The sequence below is a fragment of the Pseudomyrmex gracilis genome, unplaced genomic scaffold, assembly GCF_002006095.1.
Source record: "Pseudomyrmex gracilis isolate BER0280 unplaced genomic scaffold, ASM200609v1 scaffold_9, whole genome shotgun sequence".
Lineage (NCBI taxonomy): Eukaryota > Metazoa > Arthropoda > Insecta > Hymenoptera > Formicidae > Pseudomyrmex > Pseudomyrmex gracilis.
Genome location: NW_018020593.1, coordinates 98437 through 111334, shown reverse-complemented (window position 1 = coordinate 111334; position 12898 = coordinate 98437). Strand labels below are relative to the sequence as shown.

General features: G+C 33.1%; 4 protein-coding genes across 7 annotated transcripts; 1 reads left to right on the top strand and 3 right to left on the bottom strand.

The window, feature by feature from the left end:
* Positions 1–5: 5 nt before the first annotated feature.
* On the bottom strand, positions 6–3173 carry LOC109862206 (T-complex protein 1 subunit alpha). The gene is made up of 10 exons (XM_020442195.1): positions 2970–3173; positions 2567–2652; positions 2361–2489; positions 2176–2273; positions 1918–2028; positions 1384–1789; positions 1101–1303; positions 800–992; positions 558–721; positions 6–471 (listed from the first exon to the last, which is right to left on the bottom strand). Exons 1-10 carry the CDS (start codon positions 3040–3042, stop codon positions 261–263), a joined length of 1674 nt encoding a protein of 557 aa, XP_020297784.1. The 5' UTR covers positions 3043–3173; the 3' UTR covers positions 6–260.
* A 306-nt stretch (positions 3174–3479) lies between these two features.
* Positions 3480–7161, top strand: LOC109862198 (cyclic AMP-dependent transcription factor ATF-6 alpha). Of its 2 annotated transcripts, none has more exons than XM_020442180.1 (9): positions 3480–3679; positions 3886–3996; positions 4276–4455; positions 4518–4708; positions 4824–5004; positions 5066–5610; positions 5702–5865; positions 5971–6641; positions 6721–7161. In XM_020442180.1, the coding sequence occupies exons 2-9, from the start codon at positions 3972–3974 to the stop codon at positions 6963–6965; spliced, it is 2202 nt and encodes a 733-aa protein (XP_020297769.1). In that variant the 5' UTR covers positions 3480–3679; positions 3886–3971; the 3' UTR covers positions 6966–7161. The 2 variants fall into 2 exon arrangements, with proteins under 2 accessions (XP_020297769.1, XP_020297776.1); XM_020442187.1 differs by having other exon boundaries at positions 3481–3679; positions 5989–6641; positions 6721–7159.
* Positions 7162–7177: 16 nt separating this feature from the next.
* On the bottom strand, positions 7178–9763 carry LOC109862222 (putative sulfiredoxin). 2 transcript variants are annotated; one of them, XM_020442221.1, is made up of 4 exons: positions 9188–9763; positions 8643–8941; positions 7540–8562; positions 7178–7452 (listed from the first exon to the last, which is right to left on the bottom strand). In XM_020442221.1, the coding sequence occupies exons 3-4, from the start codon at positions 7748–7750 to the stop codon at positions 7304–7306; spliced, it is 360 nt and encodes a 119-aa protein (XP_020297810.1). In that variant the 5' UTR covers positions 7751–8562; positions 8643–8941; positions 9188–9763; the 3' UTR covers positions 7178–7303. The 2 variants fall into 2 exon arrangements, with proteins under 2 accessions (XP_020297810.1, XP_020297804.1); XM_020442215.1 differs by lacking the exon at positions 7178–7452 and having other exon boundaries at positions 7755–8562; positions 9188–9733.
* Positions 9764–10056: 293 nt separating this feature from the next.
* LOC109862212 (ARS-binding factor 2, mitochondrial) lies at positions 10057–12308 on the bottom strand. Of its 2 annotated transcripts, XR_002251093.1 has the most exons (5): positions 12232–12308; positions 11519–11897; positions 11332–11430; positions 10581–11162; positions 10057–10188 (listed from the first exon to the last, which is right to left on the bottom strand). XR_002251093.1 is itself a non-coding variant. In XM_020442205.1 (4 exons), exons 1-4 carry the CDS (start codon positions 12285–12287, stop codon positions 10953–10955), a joined length of 744 nt encoding a protein of 247 aa, XP_020297794.1. In that variant the 5' UTR covers positions 12288–12308; the 3' UTR covers positions 10573–10952. The 2 variants fall into 2 exon arrangements, 1 of the variants encoding a protein (XP_020297794.1); XM_020442205.1 differs by lacking the exon at positions 10057–10188 and having other exon boundaries at positions 10573–11162.
* Positions 12309–12898: the final 590 nt, after the last annotated feature.

Sequence of the window (12898 nt, the reverse complement as noted above, 5' to 3'; positions counted from 1 at the left end):
CATTATATTATGAAAAAACTTTATTTCAAATTAGTTTTGAGTAGCAGTGTTTTATGCGTACACAGAATTAAACTGCGTGACATACATGCGGTACTTGAGAACTATAAACAATATACTATATACTAAAGCACTAATTAAATTATGTAACCGTCGTTTATTATTTCGTAAATTTGCGTGTGTGCCAGATTTTCAAATTCTTGTTTTTTTTTTTTTAAATGCATCATATTTTTTTGTAACAGATACAAATACACTTAATGATATTACTCCTCCAATTCGCCAGCTTCCATGGCGTCCTGATAAGATTTGGTTTTCGACGGCTCGGGATCCAATTTAATCATATCGTCAATTCGAAGAATAGTTATAGCCGCTTCGGTGGCAAACTTCAAAGATTTGATCTTTGAAATAGCCGGTTCTAACACACCGGCTTTTTTGTTGTCTCGTATAGTACCTGCGATTAAATCGAGTCCCACCCTGCACAAACATAAGAATAAATATTTCAATTGATCACAATAACTTGTTAATTAACAAATTACGCAAAAATGAAGAAACAAAGTTACCATTTCAGATCGACGAGATCCGGTTTTGTTATGCTAGAATTGTGATAAGCCCGGAGCTTGGCGACAAGATCGATCGCGTCTTGCGCTGCGTTTACCGCTAACGTTTTCGGTATAATTAATAAAGATCGTGCAAATTCCGCTATAGCCAGTTGTTCTCGAGAACTCTGTATAATAGAGAAATATATAAATATTTATGTCAACATACGAGAAGCTAAGAGAAAAAATGTAAAATTCAATGAGACCAGTGATGTTGCGAAGTTTTCCAGATATATAGAAAGCGCAGCTTCAACGCAACCTCCTCCCGCGACGACGCTTTTGCTTTCGAGAACTCTTTTGACAACGCACAACGCATCGTGTATCGAGCGTTCCATCTCATCGCAGTAATAGTCACTTGGTCCACGTAAAATAATAGAACTTGCCGTACGTGCCTTTGGGCTTGAAGTTGAAAGAAAAAGTAATAAACATATGTGTAATTGATACAAAGGAATATAAAGTCGAATTTAAGTCAATTTCTCTGTCTATCGATAATATATTAAATATTACCCTTTGATAAGAATAAGCTCGTCGTCACATATCATTTCTTGTACCACCTCAGCTGCTTCTCCTAAGAAACTAGCGTCAAAACTCTCCTCCCCTTCCATATTTGTCAGTGAAGTCAGAAATTGCGCACCTGTAGCTTTGGCAATTCTCTTCAGATCGGCTTTCTTGCATCTGCGTACTGCCATAGCCTTAGCTTCTACAAAATACTTCAAACGAAAGAAATTTACGTATTGCATCCGCTTCTAAAAACAAAATGTGCCAAAACCGATTATCAAACACACTGTACCTTCAAGCTCAAATCGTCAATACCACCGGACAAAAGAATAACATTGGCCCCGGTAGCGAGAATTTTCTGAATGCGTTCCTTCGTTATATCTGCTTCGCGTTGACGTATTGCTTCAAGTTTTTCGGGATCGGTAATAAGTATTTCAACGCCCAACTTCATCTTCGCTTTCTGCAATGAAAAATCGAGACACGCGATCTTTGCGTTCGCTATTCTTTTCGGCATCGCTTGGGAGGCGACGGTGCAATTCAAAGCATATCCCTGAACCGAAACCGATTCTCGAACGCTCTTTCCGTGAGCTTTCAGGACGTTGACTGCTTTGATTGGATACAAAAAGCCACCTTTGCCATCGGAGATCTTTACCGCATTAGCGGCGTCGACTACCATGTTACCAAAGAAAGTATCGTCCCTAATTTTTAGTCATGGAAAATATTTTACAATAATTGCTTAACGGCTAATTGTTGCGAGAGACAGATATAAAGATAAAAATAATATATAGATATAAATTAATTTTTGAATAACATCAAAAGAGGATACGCTCCGATAATTTTGCTAGACATGGCCGTCTTTGCGACGTTGACCAAACAATCTCTTCCAAGTTCATCCACACTGACGGTCAAATGTTCTTGAATATATTTGCACGCCTCTCTGGAAAAATTGATTTTATAAGAAATAATTGTATAATATGACATGTCCTTCTTTGTCAAATTTGTATAAAGTTTGCATAAAGTTTTTTATATATAACAAGTTGACAATAGAGTGAAATTTATTTAATATACAAGGATAAACATTTACTTGCAAGCAAGCCTATAGCCACTGATGACTGAAGTTGGGTGAATCTTTTGTTTCACAAGTTCATCTGCATTTTTTAAAAGCTCAGCTGCCACTATTACCTAACAAGTATGTATAAAATATAATCAGAAAAACTATAATTGTTATCATCTTTTTTAAATATACAAATAGGAATAAAAAACACTTACAACAGAAGTGGTGCCATCTCCAACTTCTTCATCTTGTAACTGAGCTAGTTCAACTAAAACTCGTGCAGCTGGATGTTCCACTTCTAACAGACGTAAGATTGTCGCACCATCATTGGTAACAGTAACATCCTGCAGAATTTGTATTTAGTACTATTTTTTTCTTTCAAATCTCTTTTTTTAATTATATAAAATACAAGAATACATACACCAATATCATCAACCAGCATTTTGTCTAAACTAACTGGACCTAAAGAACTTTTAAGTATGTTGGAAACAGCACAAGCAGCCATAACTAAAAAAAAAAGATATTACTACACCTCAGTGTAAATGCATAATATTAAACATTTATATTTATTATATAATAATAATTACTATTACTACGCATAAAATAATAAATTACTATTGTTGTTTATTGTGACAATATCATGTGAGTTTGATTTTACACATAAGGAATAAAATAGTAACTTCTACCAAAAATTTGATATATGTATGTCGTTTTTTTATATTTGCAATCTCCATAAATCTTTTAACAAAATATAATAAGTAATTAATTACGTGTAACAAGTTTCGAAGTTTCGAGATGCGGGTATAACCAAACCATGTTCTTACCATTTTCTGTACGCACCGATCCTCCAGACTGCCGGGTTCCCGCGACGGCTAAGCGACTTGTTGCGTTTGACATTGTTAATAAACCGCGGTTCAATCCAACAATTTGATCAAATTTATTCACTCAAGATCTCTAAAAAGTACGGTCGGAAGAGAGAGAATCGCACATCAGACTCCACGCTTCAACAAATAATAATAATAGTAATCTATGAGTAATCACACACACATGACGATCGGCATCTGACTTTCCTTCCTTTTACGGTCAAGCTCGACGTAACTTTCTATTGGTCAGCCTAAATTTCGTTCTTGCGTGATTGGTGACGGTCGAACAACAAGGTGCGTTTCCAAAATTCGCTGCTGGTATTAAAAATCTATAGTTCACGTGACACATATCATATATTTTTAGAACACAGTCAGAAAACTTCCGGTTGTGAAAATCAGACCTAAAATTCAATGAACACAAAGAACTTGATTTGTGTGTACGTTGTACATATATATAGATTCGCCCGTTCGAGGAGCGCGTTATCAGCGCTATTAAGTCATTCTATCTCTGTTTTATATCTAATGATAGAGTGATGGAGTACCGCACACAACCGCAGTTAACGCGGCCGTAGCAAGCGGGCGTGTGGCGTGTGCGTTACATATGTGTTGATGAATGCTTTATCAACACTTATCGAAGAGTTGCGTAGAGCGGAAATCTGTCATACAACAAAGTAGGCGAAAATATATATACGTATATTATTATAAATATATATTAACACATTATGTTTATTTTTTATATACACATGGTTTTGTTGTTGTGTGTTTATATTCCATTGGTTTCTATCCGGCTCTGAGTATTGAATTCTACTTGCACGATCGTGTTGTTGTGTGTGTGATTTGTTTTCCAATTTTTTTCACTATGATTGTACTTTGATAGGTCACGTTCTCTCAAGCCGTGTTTGTGGTAGCCGAAAGAACACCAAGTGTAGGATTTAACAGAGCGTCACTACAGTTCCCAATCCAATGTTCCCAGAACACGAGTTTTTAGGTTAAGTAATGTTTTTTTTATATGCTTTTTCACACTTACTTCTTACTATCTATAAATGCGCAATGATTATGTATGTGTGTTTACACATAAACTAGACATAAAGCATATATACTAGATATAAAGCATCATACAATTCTCTTTGCAAATCCAAGTAATAAAAGACCAGAAATAAAAGATACAAGTAAGAAACCACCTTGTAAAAATAAATATATAGTTTATTTAACTATTATAATATATTTTAGATATAGAATTTATTTTTGGGTGTGGTATATTTTACAGAAGACAGTAATATACTCCCTCAGTTTTGTGATGATCTATTTCAATCATGGAGCACTGAGCTAGGAATATCTATTGTGCCAGACAAAGAACAGCCAATACATAACTATGATAAAACCGCAAGCGAGGAAGAAACAAGAGATTTTCTTGATTTCTCAATCTTTAAAACTATTGATACATCAGGTACATCATCACAATATGATAATCTCTAAGATATAGTTTGCATTTTTTTCTGAATTTTGCAGAGTTGGATGACTTTATAACTGACCTTAAAAGTGAATTTAAATTAGAACCTGAAAGTCCTTATACACAGTTTCCATCATCACCTAGCAGTCTTAGTTATTCAGAATCTAATGATTCAGACAAACAAGTAACAATATGTTCAATGCAAGAGATATCAAACTCTTTGATACAAAATATAAACACAGGCACAAAGGTAAACACTTAAGATGCATTCAATTTGGACACTTACACATGTGACAAAATTAGAATTTAATTGGTAACTCAATATGTTCTAGTTTACTTTGAGATAACTGATTTCTTTTCCACAGCATGCAACTTTGCCATCTCATTTGTCAACTCTACATGTATCGGACACATCACAAGTTGAATTTGTACCTCTAAAGAAAGAAAATGTTAAACATACAAAGTATATTCTTCCAAAAGAAGAATCTAACAAGCAAACCAATGTTGATATCCAGCCTATGGATATTACACAATGTATAGAAGAAGGTAAATATGTTATTACAAGTTTTTTCAATGAAGAATGTGTATTAAGTGTACATTTTTACAGGCAAGTCTCAAAATACTGTCACCTTTCAAGATTGTATTACTATTGCATCAACTGGGAACTCACAGCATGTATTGTATCCCATGAACTTTCCAACAAACAAACAGAATATACAGAACTCTCTGAACATTGATTCGGTAAAATCAAAAGTCACAGTATTACCACAGAATGTGAAAATAATCAAGTCTATATCAAATGCTAGTCCTCCAAGTGCAGAATCGGTGACTCCTATCTTTCTAAAAAATAGCGGTGTATTACGTAACAAAATTGATGTCGCAAGCAAACCAAACAACATGAATTACATGCAGTTCCAAGTAGTGCAGGATAAAACACACTCCCAGCCGTTAATCGTGAAGAACGAACCAGTCACTTATGTGGATACACTGAGAAACACTGAAGAGTGCAATTTAAGGGCGCTGAAGAGACAACAAAGAATGATAAAAAATAGAGAATCTGCCTGTCTTTCGCGAAAGAAGAAAAAAGAATACGTGACCTCTTTGGAGAGAGAAATATCGGAGTTGAAGGAAGAAAATACACAACTTAAATCGGTGAGCAATCTATATTTTGAAATTGTGATTAGATCATGCAAATTTGTTGAATAGATTTTCAAATAAATATCACAATTTTGTACAATGTTAGGAAAACAGAACTTTAAAGAAACTAGTAACATCACTGAAAGGCCGTTGCACGTGTATTAGAGATGATAAACTTGGAAATTTAAGCGAGAATTTCAAGCGAAATAAAAAACTAAAAATTGCTTTATGTGGTTTCTTTTTCTTAGTAGTCAAAATCAGTTTTTGGGGGTAAGTTTTATCGTCTTGTCATTGAATTATTATAACAGTAAATAAAATTATTATATATTTAATACTGCGTGTTCTCACATAGTACAATGTCTGTTTTTGAGAAAGAAAAAGTGTATTTTGTAGCAACCATTTACTAGCCGATAACGCATCTTTGACAAGGACGAAGATACCCCTAAAGGACACGTATTTCATTACCGAAGATGCTGATTTGTCGATAAACATGCCAGAGATTGGATATAAAAGCAGAACGTTGTTGTCCTGGACAGTAAACGAAAACGATAATAATATAGAAGACAGTTTCAACAGAAGCATACCGGCACTGAAATGTCCGATGTACATCAACCAATCCGAGTCCGATCGTTTGGACAGTGAGTTGAGACGTTGGATCGACAGTGAGGCTGATCGAGATAATCGAAGTGCACTGAAAAAAGTGAACTTGGAAAATAAGTCGTTGTCAAGAAACGGATTGTTGTCGAAACCGTCGCTGGAAGAGAGACCAAAAAAGAAGTCGTACTTATCGCGAGACAGACCAATAAAAACTGTGCAAAAAATGATTGATATTCCTGTTGCCGATCGATATTTGAACAATCAAGCGGTCGAAGTCTTTTCTCCAACGTTGAGTAAACATGCTTCATTATTCGAAGCTTTGGGTAGAAGAGAAGATACGTTTTACGTGGTTTGGTTCAGCGGAGAACATTTGCTACTGCCAGCTTCACAGAAAAATGACACAGCTAGACCTAAAATGTCTTTGGTTTTACCAGCTGTGTCTATAGACGGTAAATAACATTTAATATAATATAAAACGTACTTAGAAATATACTAAAATACTCAGTCTTCTTATTCTCTATGCCGTAGGTACATTTTCGACATCGCCTAATCATATAACAATGATGCAAATCGATTGTGATGTAACCAATACGCAACTGCTGCACTTGCAACAGTCAATTATACCTGTTCACTTGCGAAACAACAAGTCCACAACAAGTCAATCAAATCGACGCCACTCTGTCGAAGATACGGTCGATACGTTCACAACCAACATGACTAAAAACTTCAAACCGTATTTCATGAAAAAAAACAAATTAAAAACTTTGACGTAGAAACCACATATAAACGATTACGCATATGACTGACACATATTTAGGAGTGTATGCACAAATCATGCAATGAATATCTTAGGTTTGTACATAGGAGAAAGTACGTTCCTAGTCTTCCGATACAGAGAATTCACCACAGTTGTGTGGTATATTAGACAGATAATAATTATATAATATATAGAGATTGAAGTGATTTTGTTATCGTAATACTGATATATATATATATATATATATTATTAAAATAACTGCATTATTTCATGATACATATTGTGTGTACATACGGTAAAAAATACCAAAATATATATATAATATATACATATACACAGATAATTTTTAAATATTTATTTTAAATCTGGCGTGGAACTTCCCAAATAACATTGTAAATCTGTCAATGTCGATTGAATCAGTTTGGCTTTAATGAATGGTTTACCTAATCGTTGATGAGCGGTGTAACGATGACAGCCACCGAAAGAATAATAATAATCACCACCTGCATAGAATTTTTCTTTAAGAAATGTTTTTTTTTTTTTTATACAAATTTGCACAAAATGTGCGCAGCTTTACAAGTAAAATTTACCTTCTCTTCCCTTGATCCACAAAACATCGATGGGCGGCACCGTGTGTTCGGTGTCCGCGTTTTTCAACGAGCTCATTAGACTTTGGACTTTCTCCTCATTCACTTCGGCAGGAAAAGGTCTGATAATTATATTCATTGGAATATCGTGCACTTCGGCGTTAATGCTCGAGTGAATCGAGCTGGATATTCGGCACACGTTTTTGCGTATCATTTTCTCGTAATCTTGGTTAAAAATTTTCTTGCAATGAGTAATGCACACGCATGAACAATTATTGAAATGTGATCGAATCGTGTTTACGTACAACAATATCCAATTATATATTCACATTCAATTATATACAATTATTCATATAATTCCTTATATCAAAATATCAAATAATTATTTATTACGGTTAAATCTGTTGCATGTGACAAAATTTCAGTCATAGTAAAGATTGCGATTAGTCATAAGCAAACCAACCAATCACAGACCAGCATTTTAATCGATTGAATTGCTTACCGACTTTGCGGTTACATCTAAAACTTTTTCACATGCAGTATTATATTTCCAAAACGCAACCGCTTACAGTCGTACAAATCACATCAATCACCTAATTTTTATCCCAAATCTGTTTTATTACAATGTGTATCAATATGTATATACATTGCTACAGACTAGTAGATTCACGATCAAGATCATAATCGCAGTACACTTTAACAGCACCGAGTTTTACATTACATAAGAATTTTTTTTCATAGTATTTACTCGTTTAAATACAATCACGTATTCTTTGGTACCGTGATATCATAACCCAAGTAACACATAGCGACATAGTGCATCAGCACAAAATTGAACATGTACAAACCAAAGTCGCGAAACACCAGAGTAAAAAATGCAAAGAACGTTTTGACTCTATTAACTACATTATGTTGAATATTACACAAAAGTAACGCAGCATACAGTAAACTCCCTTCTTGCATATCTTGCAATTTGTCGCACACAGATAAGCGAGCCAGCATTAATACAAAATAAGGAATGACTGCCTGTAAGCATTAATAAGTGTTATACATACATATTATTGATGTTTAAATACCTCAAACAATTAACAAAAAAGTGAGATTACCTGGCCTAAACATAGATTGTCTAATTCTAGAATTAATAAAACATTGACAATTGCGGCCAGAACAATAAGACTGACACGACTAAATAATAATATGTGCAGTAAAGATTTTCTCTTAGACAATTGTTCTGTTAAAGATATATTTGTAGAGTCAGGAGTGTCATTTGAAATTTCATTCTCTTGGAATCTTGTATAATCCTGCTGGGTTGCTTTACTATTGACATCATATGTACCATTTCTGACATCATATTCTGTCAAACATGCTGTTTTCAAACTATTGCTCTTTACTTGCAAATTGTTATCTGTAAAACATATTCCAAATATATCAAAATATATAAATCTTAAACAACCTATAATATGAGAACTTTTTTATATACAATTATTACATATTGTTTCGAAATTTCAGTAGCGAGTTTAAAGTACAATGGTTATTTTCTAATTTGTGTTTATAGTTTTCCTTTTTGTTGTACATAGAATTTTATCAAATTTAGTCCCATACACATCTACGTATATATATGTGAATTTAATATTTTATTTATTTTACTTACCTTTTGTTTCATCTAGATTGCTCCTTCCTGTAATTTTACGTAAACGACTTTCTGCGTTTTCCAAAATTTGCCGTCTTCTCGCTTCTCTTCTGGCATTTGACTCGGCCATTTCATTCAATTATATTTTATATATATATATATATATATATATATGTAAAAGATATGTACGTACGGAGGAAAAATAAAAACAAATCGTTTTATTCTGATTTATAGAATATCCAGTTGCACAAACGATGCATTAAACACTAAATCATGTAAAGTCGAATGAAACTAATTTGCACTATCGATCATTTACAATACAAATAAAATAAAGGTTTATGCGATGTTCAATTACGCTGCCAATCTTGATTTTTTAACAATTTCTTGCTGTTCTTGCTATATATCTTGTTGTTTTAATTTTTTCAATATATGTTCTCTATTTATCTTTTTTTCCTTCAATTTGACTTCTTGATATTCTCTTGGGATTTGTGATGATAAAAATTGACCGGAAAGAAAGTTACCACAACTCTATCAATGCGATTGGCCCGAGTTCTAGTAACTTTTTGCAGACGCGGCGGATGCAGGTCTTACGGAATTCACTAATCACAATAGACGTGAGTAAAAAGTCAAACTTTTCTACTTAAGTTGAAAATTACACAAAATTATTTGATCCAGTTCAAATAATAAATGCGAAATCAAAATTTGCGATGATTTGCGTGATTTAGTACTTCTGAAACATCAAGCGTTAAAAGTATCATTGCACAATATCAAATTGAAATTGAAGGTAAAAATAATAGGATTAGATTATACAAATAATTTTTATTTTAATGAAAAGGTATTGAGAAATGGATGCATAAATAACTATACACATTTCAATGCCACATTTCAAATAAATGTTTGAGGTAAAAATGTATACATATAAAGGTATAAATGTATACATATGTATATAAAAGAATCAGATGCATTTGTGTTGTTGCCACAGTGACGATCAGTAAGCAAATCTCTCTTTATCCACATTATTTCTGTAGAATAAGGAAGAAATAAATGTTAGTTGCGATATGGTATATGATTGATAATCAACATTAAAAGCACATGTCATGATGTATACTTCTTTTAAGTAAAGGTCAAATCAATAAAACTAAGAGTCAAAAAATGTTACATAAATTTATTATTTAAGTTGTATATTAATGAGAATTACATGATATATAAATGTGAACACAGAAATATTAAATCAATATAAATTGAAACAATGTATGTTTGTACACAAATCATATAAGAAGGTAATGTTAGAAAAATAAGAAAATCAAACTACTATTTTTGACGTTATAAACAAAAATCACTTATACATCAGATTTAAAACACAAAAGATTGATATCAGAAAAGCGGCTGTAGCAATAAATACATACTCTCTTACCGTTTTCCAGTTTTGGCCAGCTTCTTTCAGAATTTTTAAAACTTTCTTCCACAAGGAAGCAAGATACTCATACACCTGTGTACAAGTACCACGAGACTGTACAGAGTTACTAGCGTTTTTTATCAATGTATCTCGACCATCATTTGAATACTTCGTAACAATTTGTGAATCATGTCTGTCATTATAAAGTACTGAGCTTTTTGTAGACTCTAACTGTTGACTTGCGCCAGGACCATTTTCAAATTTATCATATGCAATATCAGTGCCCCAACCTATTTTAATGTTCTCTTTGTTTTGGATGCTAATACCAGGAAGATCTGCAAAGACAGGCTCAACAATTTGCATACTAGTTTGGTTGAGGCACTCTGAATCCTATTCTTTATTTATACCAATGCTTGTATTGCGTTTAGATTTAACACTGGACCTCAACAAGTCACGACGGCCTGCTTTAATCATGTCTTCCTCCCATTTTTGCAACTCAGCCTTATATTTCTCTGTTAAATGCCTTGCCTGATCTATGTACTTAGTTTTAACTTCCTTTGTCATGTCTTTCCATTCTTTACTTATATTGCTCATCCAATCCTAGGAGATTGAGAGACAAACATTTATTTTCTTATTTATATCTCAAAAAATTGAAACACAAATTGGAAAAAGTGAAAACATGTCTATGGCCTGTATATTTATATATATATATATATATATATATATATATATATATAAATATATAAAAATATATTTTTAGCAAACTTACTTTCTGTGATATTTCTGGATTTTTAGTACTCATTTTATCTTGCATGAATAAAAAGAAGGCAGACAATGGTCGTTTTGGTTTCCCAAGTTCCTCAAGTTTCTATTAAAAAAAAAAAAAAAGAATTATATTTTATCTTCATTTCAAGAAGACAAAAATTTTTATAAAAATCATTTTTTAATATACTTGCCTGTTTAATTTGACTTTTTTCCTTAGCATATTCTCTCTTTTCTTTGACAAGTTCTTTCCTCATTAATTCTTCTTTAATCAGTATTTTCTGATCAGTTGTTAGAGATTTTTCATAATCTATTAATTTTTGTTTATAAGCAAAATATTGTTCTGTATACTGTTTTTGCAAATTCTGTTTTGTTACAGCATCCAACTGTGCCCATTGCTCTGATGCCTTTTTTATAATGTCTTTATATGGATAGTCAGGATATTGGTTTTGTAAATTGCTTCGTACTGTGAGAAGATATTGCATAAATGGATTTATTGGTTTCTTTGGTTTTAACGGCAATACATCTGTATCATGCTTGAGTTTTGATGTCACAGAATCTTGGGCTAATCTCCTAGAGAAAAGAATTTAACTCTTAAAGTACACGTGAGGTAAAATCTATCTCACAACTTTTATATTTTCTAAGTTCCATGCTTAAATTAATTCTCCTTTTTTTCAGTATGTAATCAAAACAAAGTGTGAAAAAAAAACTGAAAAATGCTAATTCAAATATTCCATAACATATTTAGTTTAAAGAAAATATGTGTACTTTAAGGGTTAAGGTTATCACGCGCATTGTTTTTATAGATTAGGTTAGAACAAAAAAACTTTTGAATTGTTTTTTAAGAGTAGATACTATGTTGCAGAATAAAGATATTTGAATGACATTTATGTCAAATTTAGTTCACCTTATACAGAAAAAGTTGACAAAGTTCGTGTGTGACAACAATCGCCAGGTCGCCATGATTATACACTAAGTTCAATGAGAGAAGAGAATTAGAATGGACAAAAACTCATTCGGTTCGTAAAAATTCCCTACAGAAAGCCCCTCACTTCACAGCCATTGGCTGCCAACAGGTGTTTCCTGCGCAAACGCTAAGGCCAGTATTCATAGTCGAATCTTATATTTAAGATTTGTTCGCGTCGCATGCCCCAACATGCTCCTATTCGCTCCAACGCGCTTTTTTTCAATGAAACTTTAATGAAACTTCAAAACTTTTTTAATAAACTTTTTCAATAAAAAAAGTCGCACTTAGTGCGCACTAGTGCAGACTACCGAATTTGCTGTTAAGCCCGTTCTACATTGATCGCAAGCGCAAACGCAAGGTATAGATCTCATAGAATTGACCAATCACGCTGGTCAATTGGCTGATTTGATCAATACGATTAGTCAATTCTACCAGACCTGTTCCTTGCGTTTGCGCTTGCGATCAATGTAGAACAGGCTTTATACACACTGCTCCTATGTAACGTCATCTTCATCTCGTAATCATTTAATCCGCTATATGTGTTGTATATTAAGCCTCATAGGAGCAATTCTCGGGCAAATCTTTACTTCAATAAAAAATATTAAAA

Excerpts from the sequence above, each read along its gene's own strand:
- LOC109862198 (XM_020442180.1), top strand. The coding sequence starts at position 3,972 with ATGTTCCCAGAACACGAGTTTTTAG. Across the intron at positions 4,456-4,517 it reads TAAAACTATTGATACATCAG|AGTTGGATGACTTTATAACT; the intron begins GTACATCATCAC and ends TGAATTTTGCAG. Across the intron at positions 5,866-5,970 it reads GTCAAAATCAGTTTTTGGGG|AAAAAGTGTATTTTGTAGCA; the intron begins GTAAGTTTTATC and ends TTTTTGAGAAAG.
- LOC109862222 (XM_020442215.1), bottom strand. The coding sequence starts at position 9,296 with ATGGCCGAGTCAAATGCCAGAAGAGAAGCGAGAAGACGGCAAATTTTG. Across the intron at positions 8,942-9,187 it reads CAATCTAGATGAAACAAAAG|ATAACAATTTGCAAGTAAAG; the intron begins GTAAGTAAAATA and ends TATGTTTTACAG. Across the intron at positions 8,563-8,642 it reads ACAATCTATGTTTAGGCCAG|GCAGTCATTCCTTATTTTGT; the intron begins GTAATCTCACTT and ends TAATGCTTACAG.
- LOC109862206 (XM_020442195.1), bottom strand. The coding sequence starts at position 3,042 with ATGTCAAACGCAACAAGTCGCTTAGCCGTCGCGGGAACCCGGCAGTCT. Across the intron at positions 993-1,100 it reads GAGCTTATTCTTATCAAAGG|CCCAAAGGCACGTACGGCAA; the intron begins GTAATATTTAAT and ends TTCAACTTCAAG. Across the intron at positions 722-799 it reads AAAACTTCGCAACATCACTG|AGTTCTCGAGAACAACTGGC; the intron begins GTCTCATTGAAT and ends TCTATTATACAG.
- LOC109862212 (XM_020442205.1), bottom strand. The coding sequence starts at position 12,287 with ATGGCGACCTGGCGATTGTTGTCACACACGAACTTTGTCAACTTTTTC. Across the intron at positions 11,898-12,231 it reads GTCAACTTTTTCTGTATAAG|GAGATTAGCCCAAGATTCTG; the intron begins GTGAACTAAATT and ends TCTTTTCTCTAG. Across the intron at positions 11,431-11,518 it reads AAAAAAGTCAAATTAAACAG|AAACTTGAGGAACTTGGGAA; the intron begins GCAAGTATATTA and ends TTTTTTTAATAG.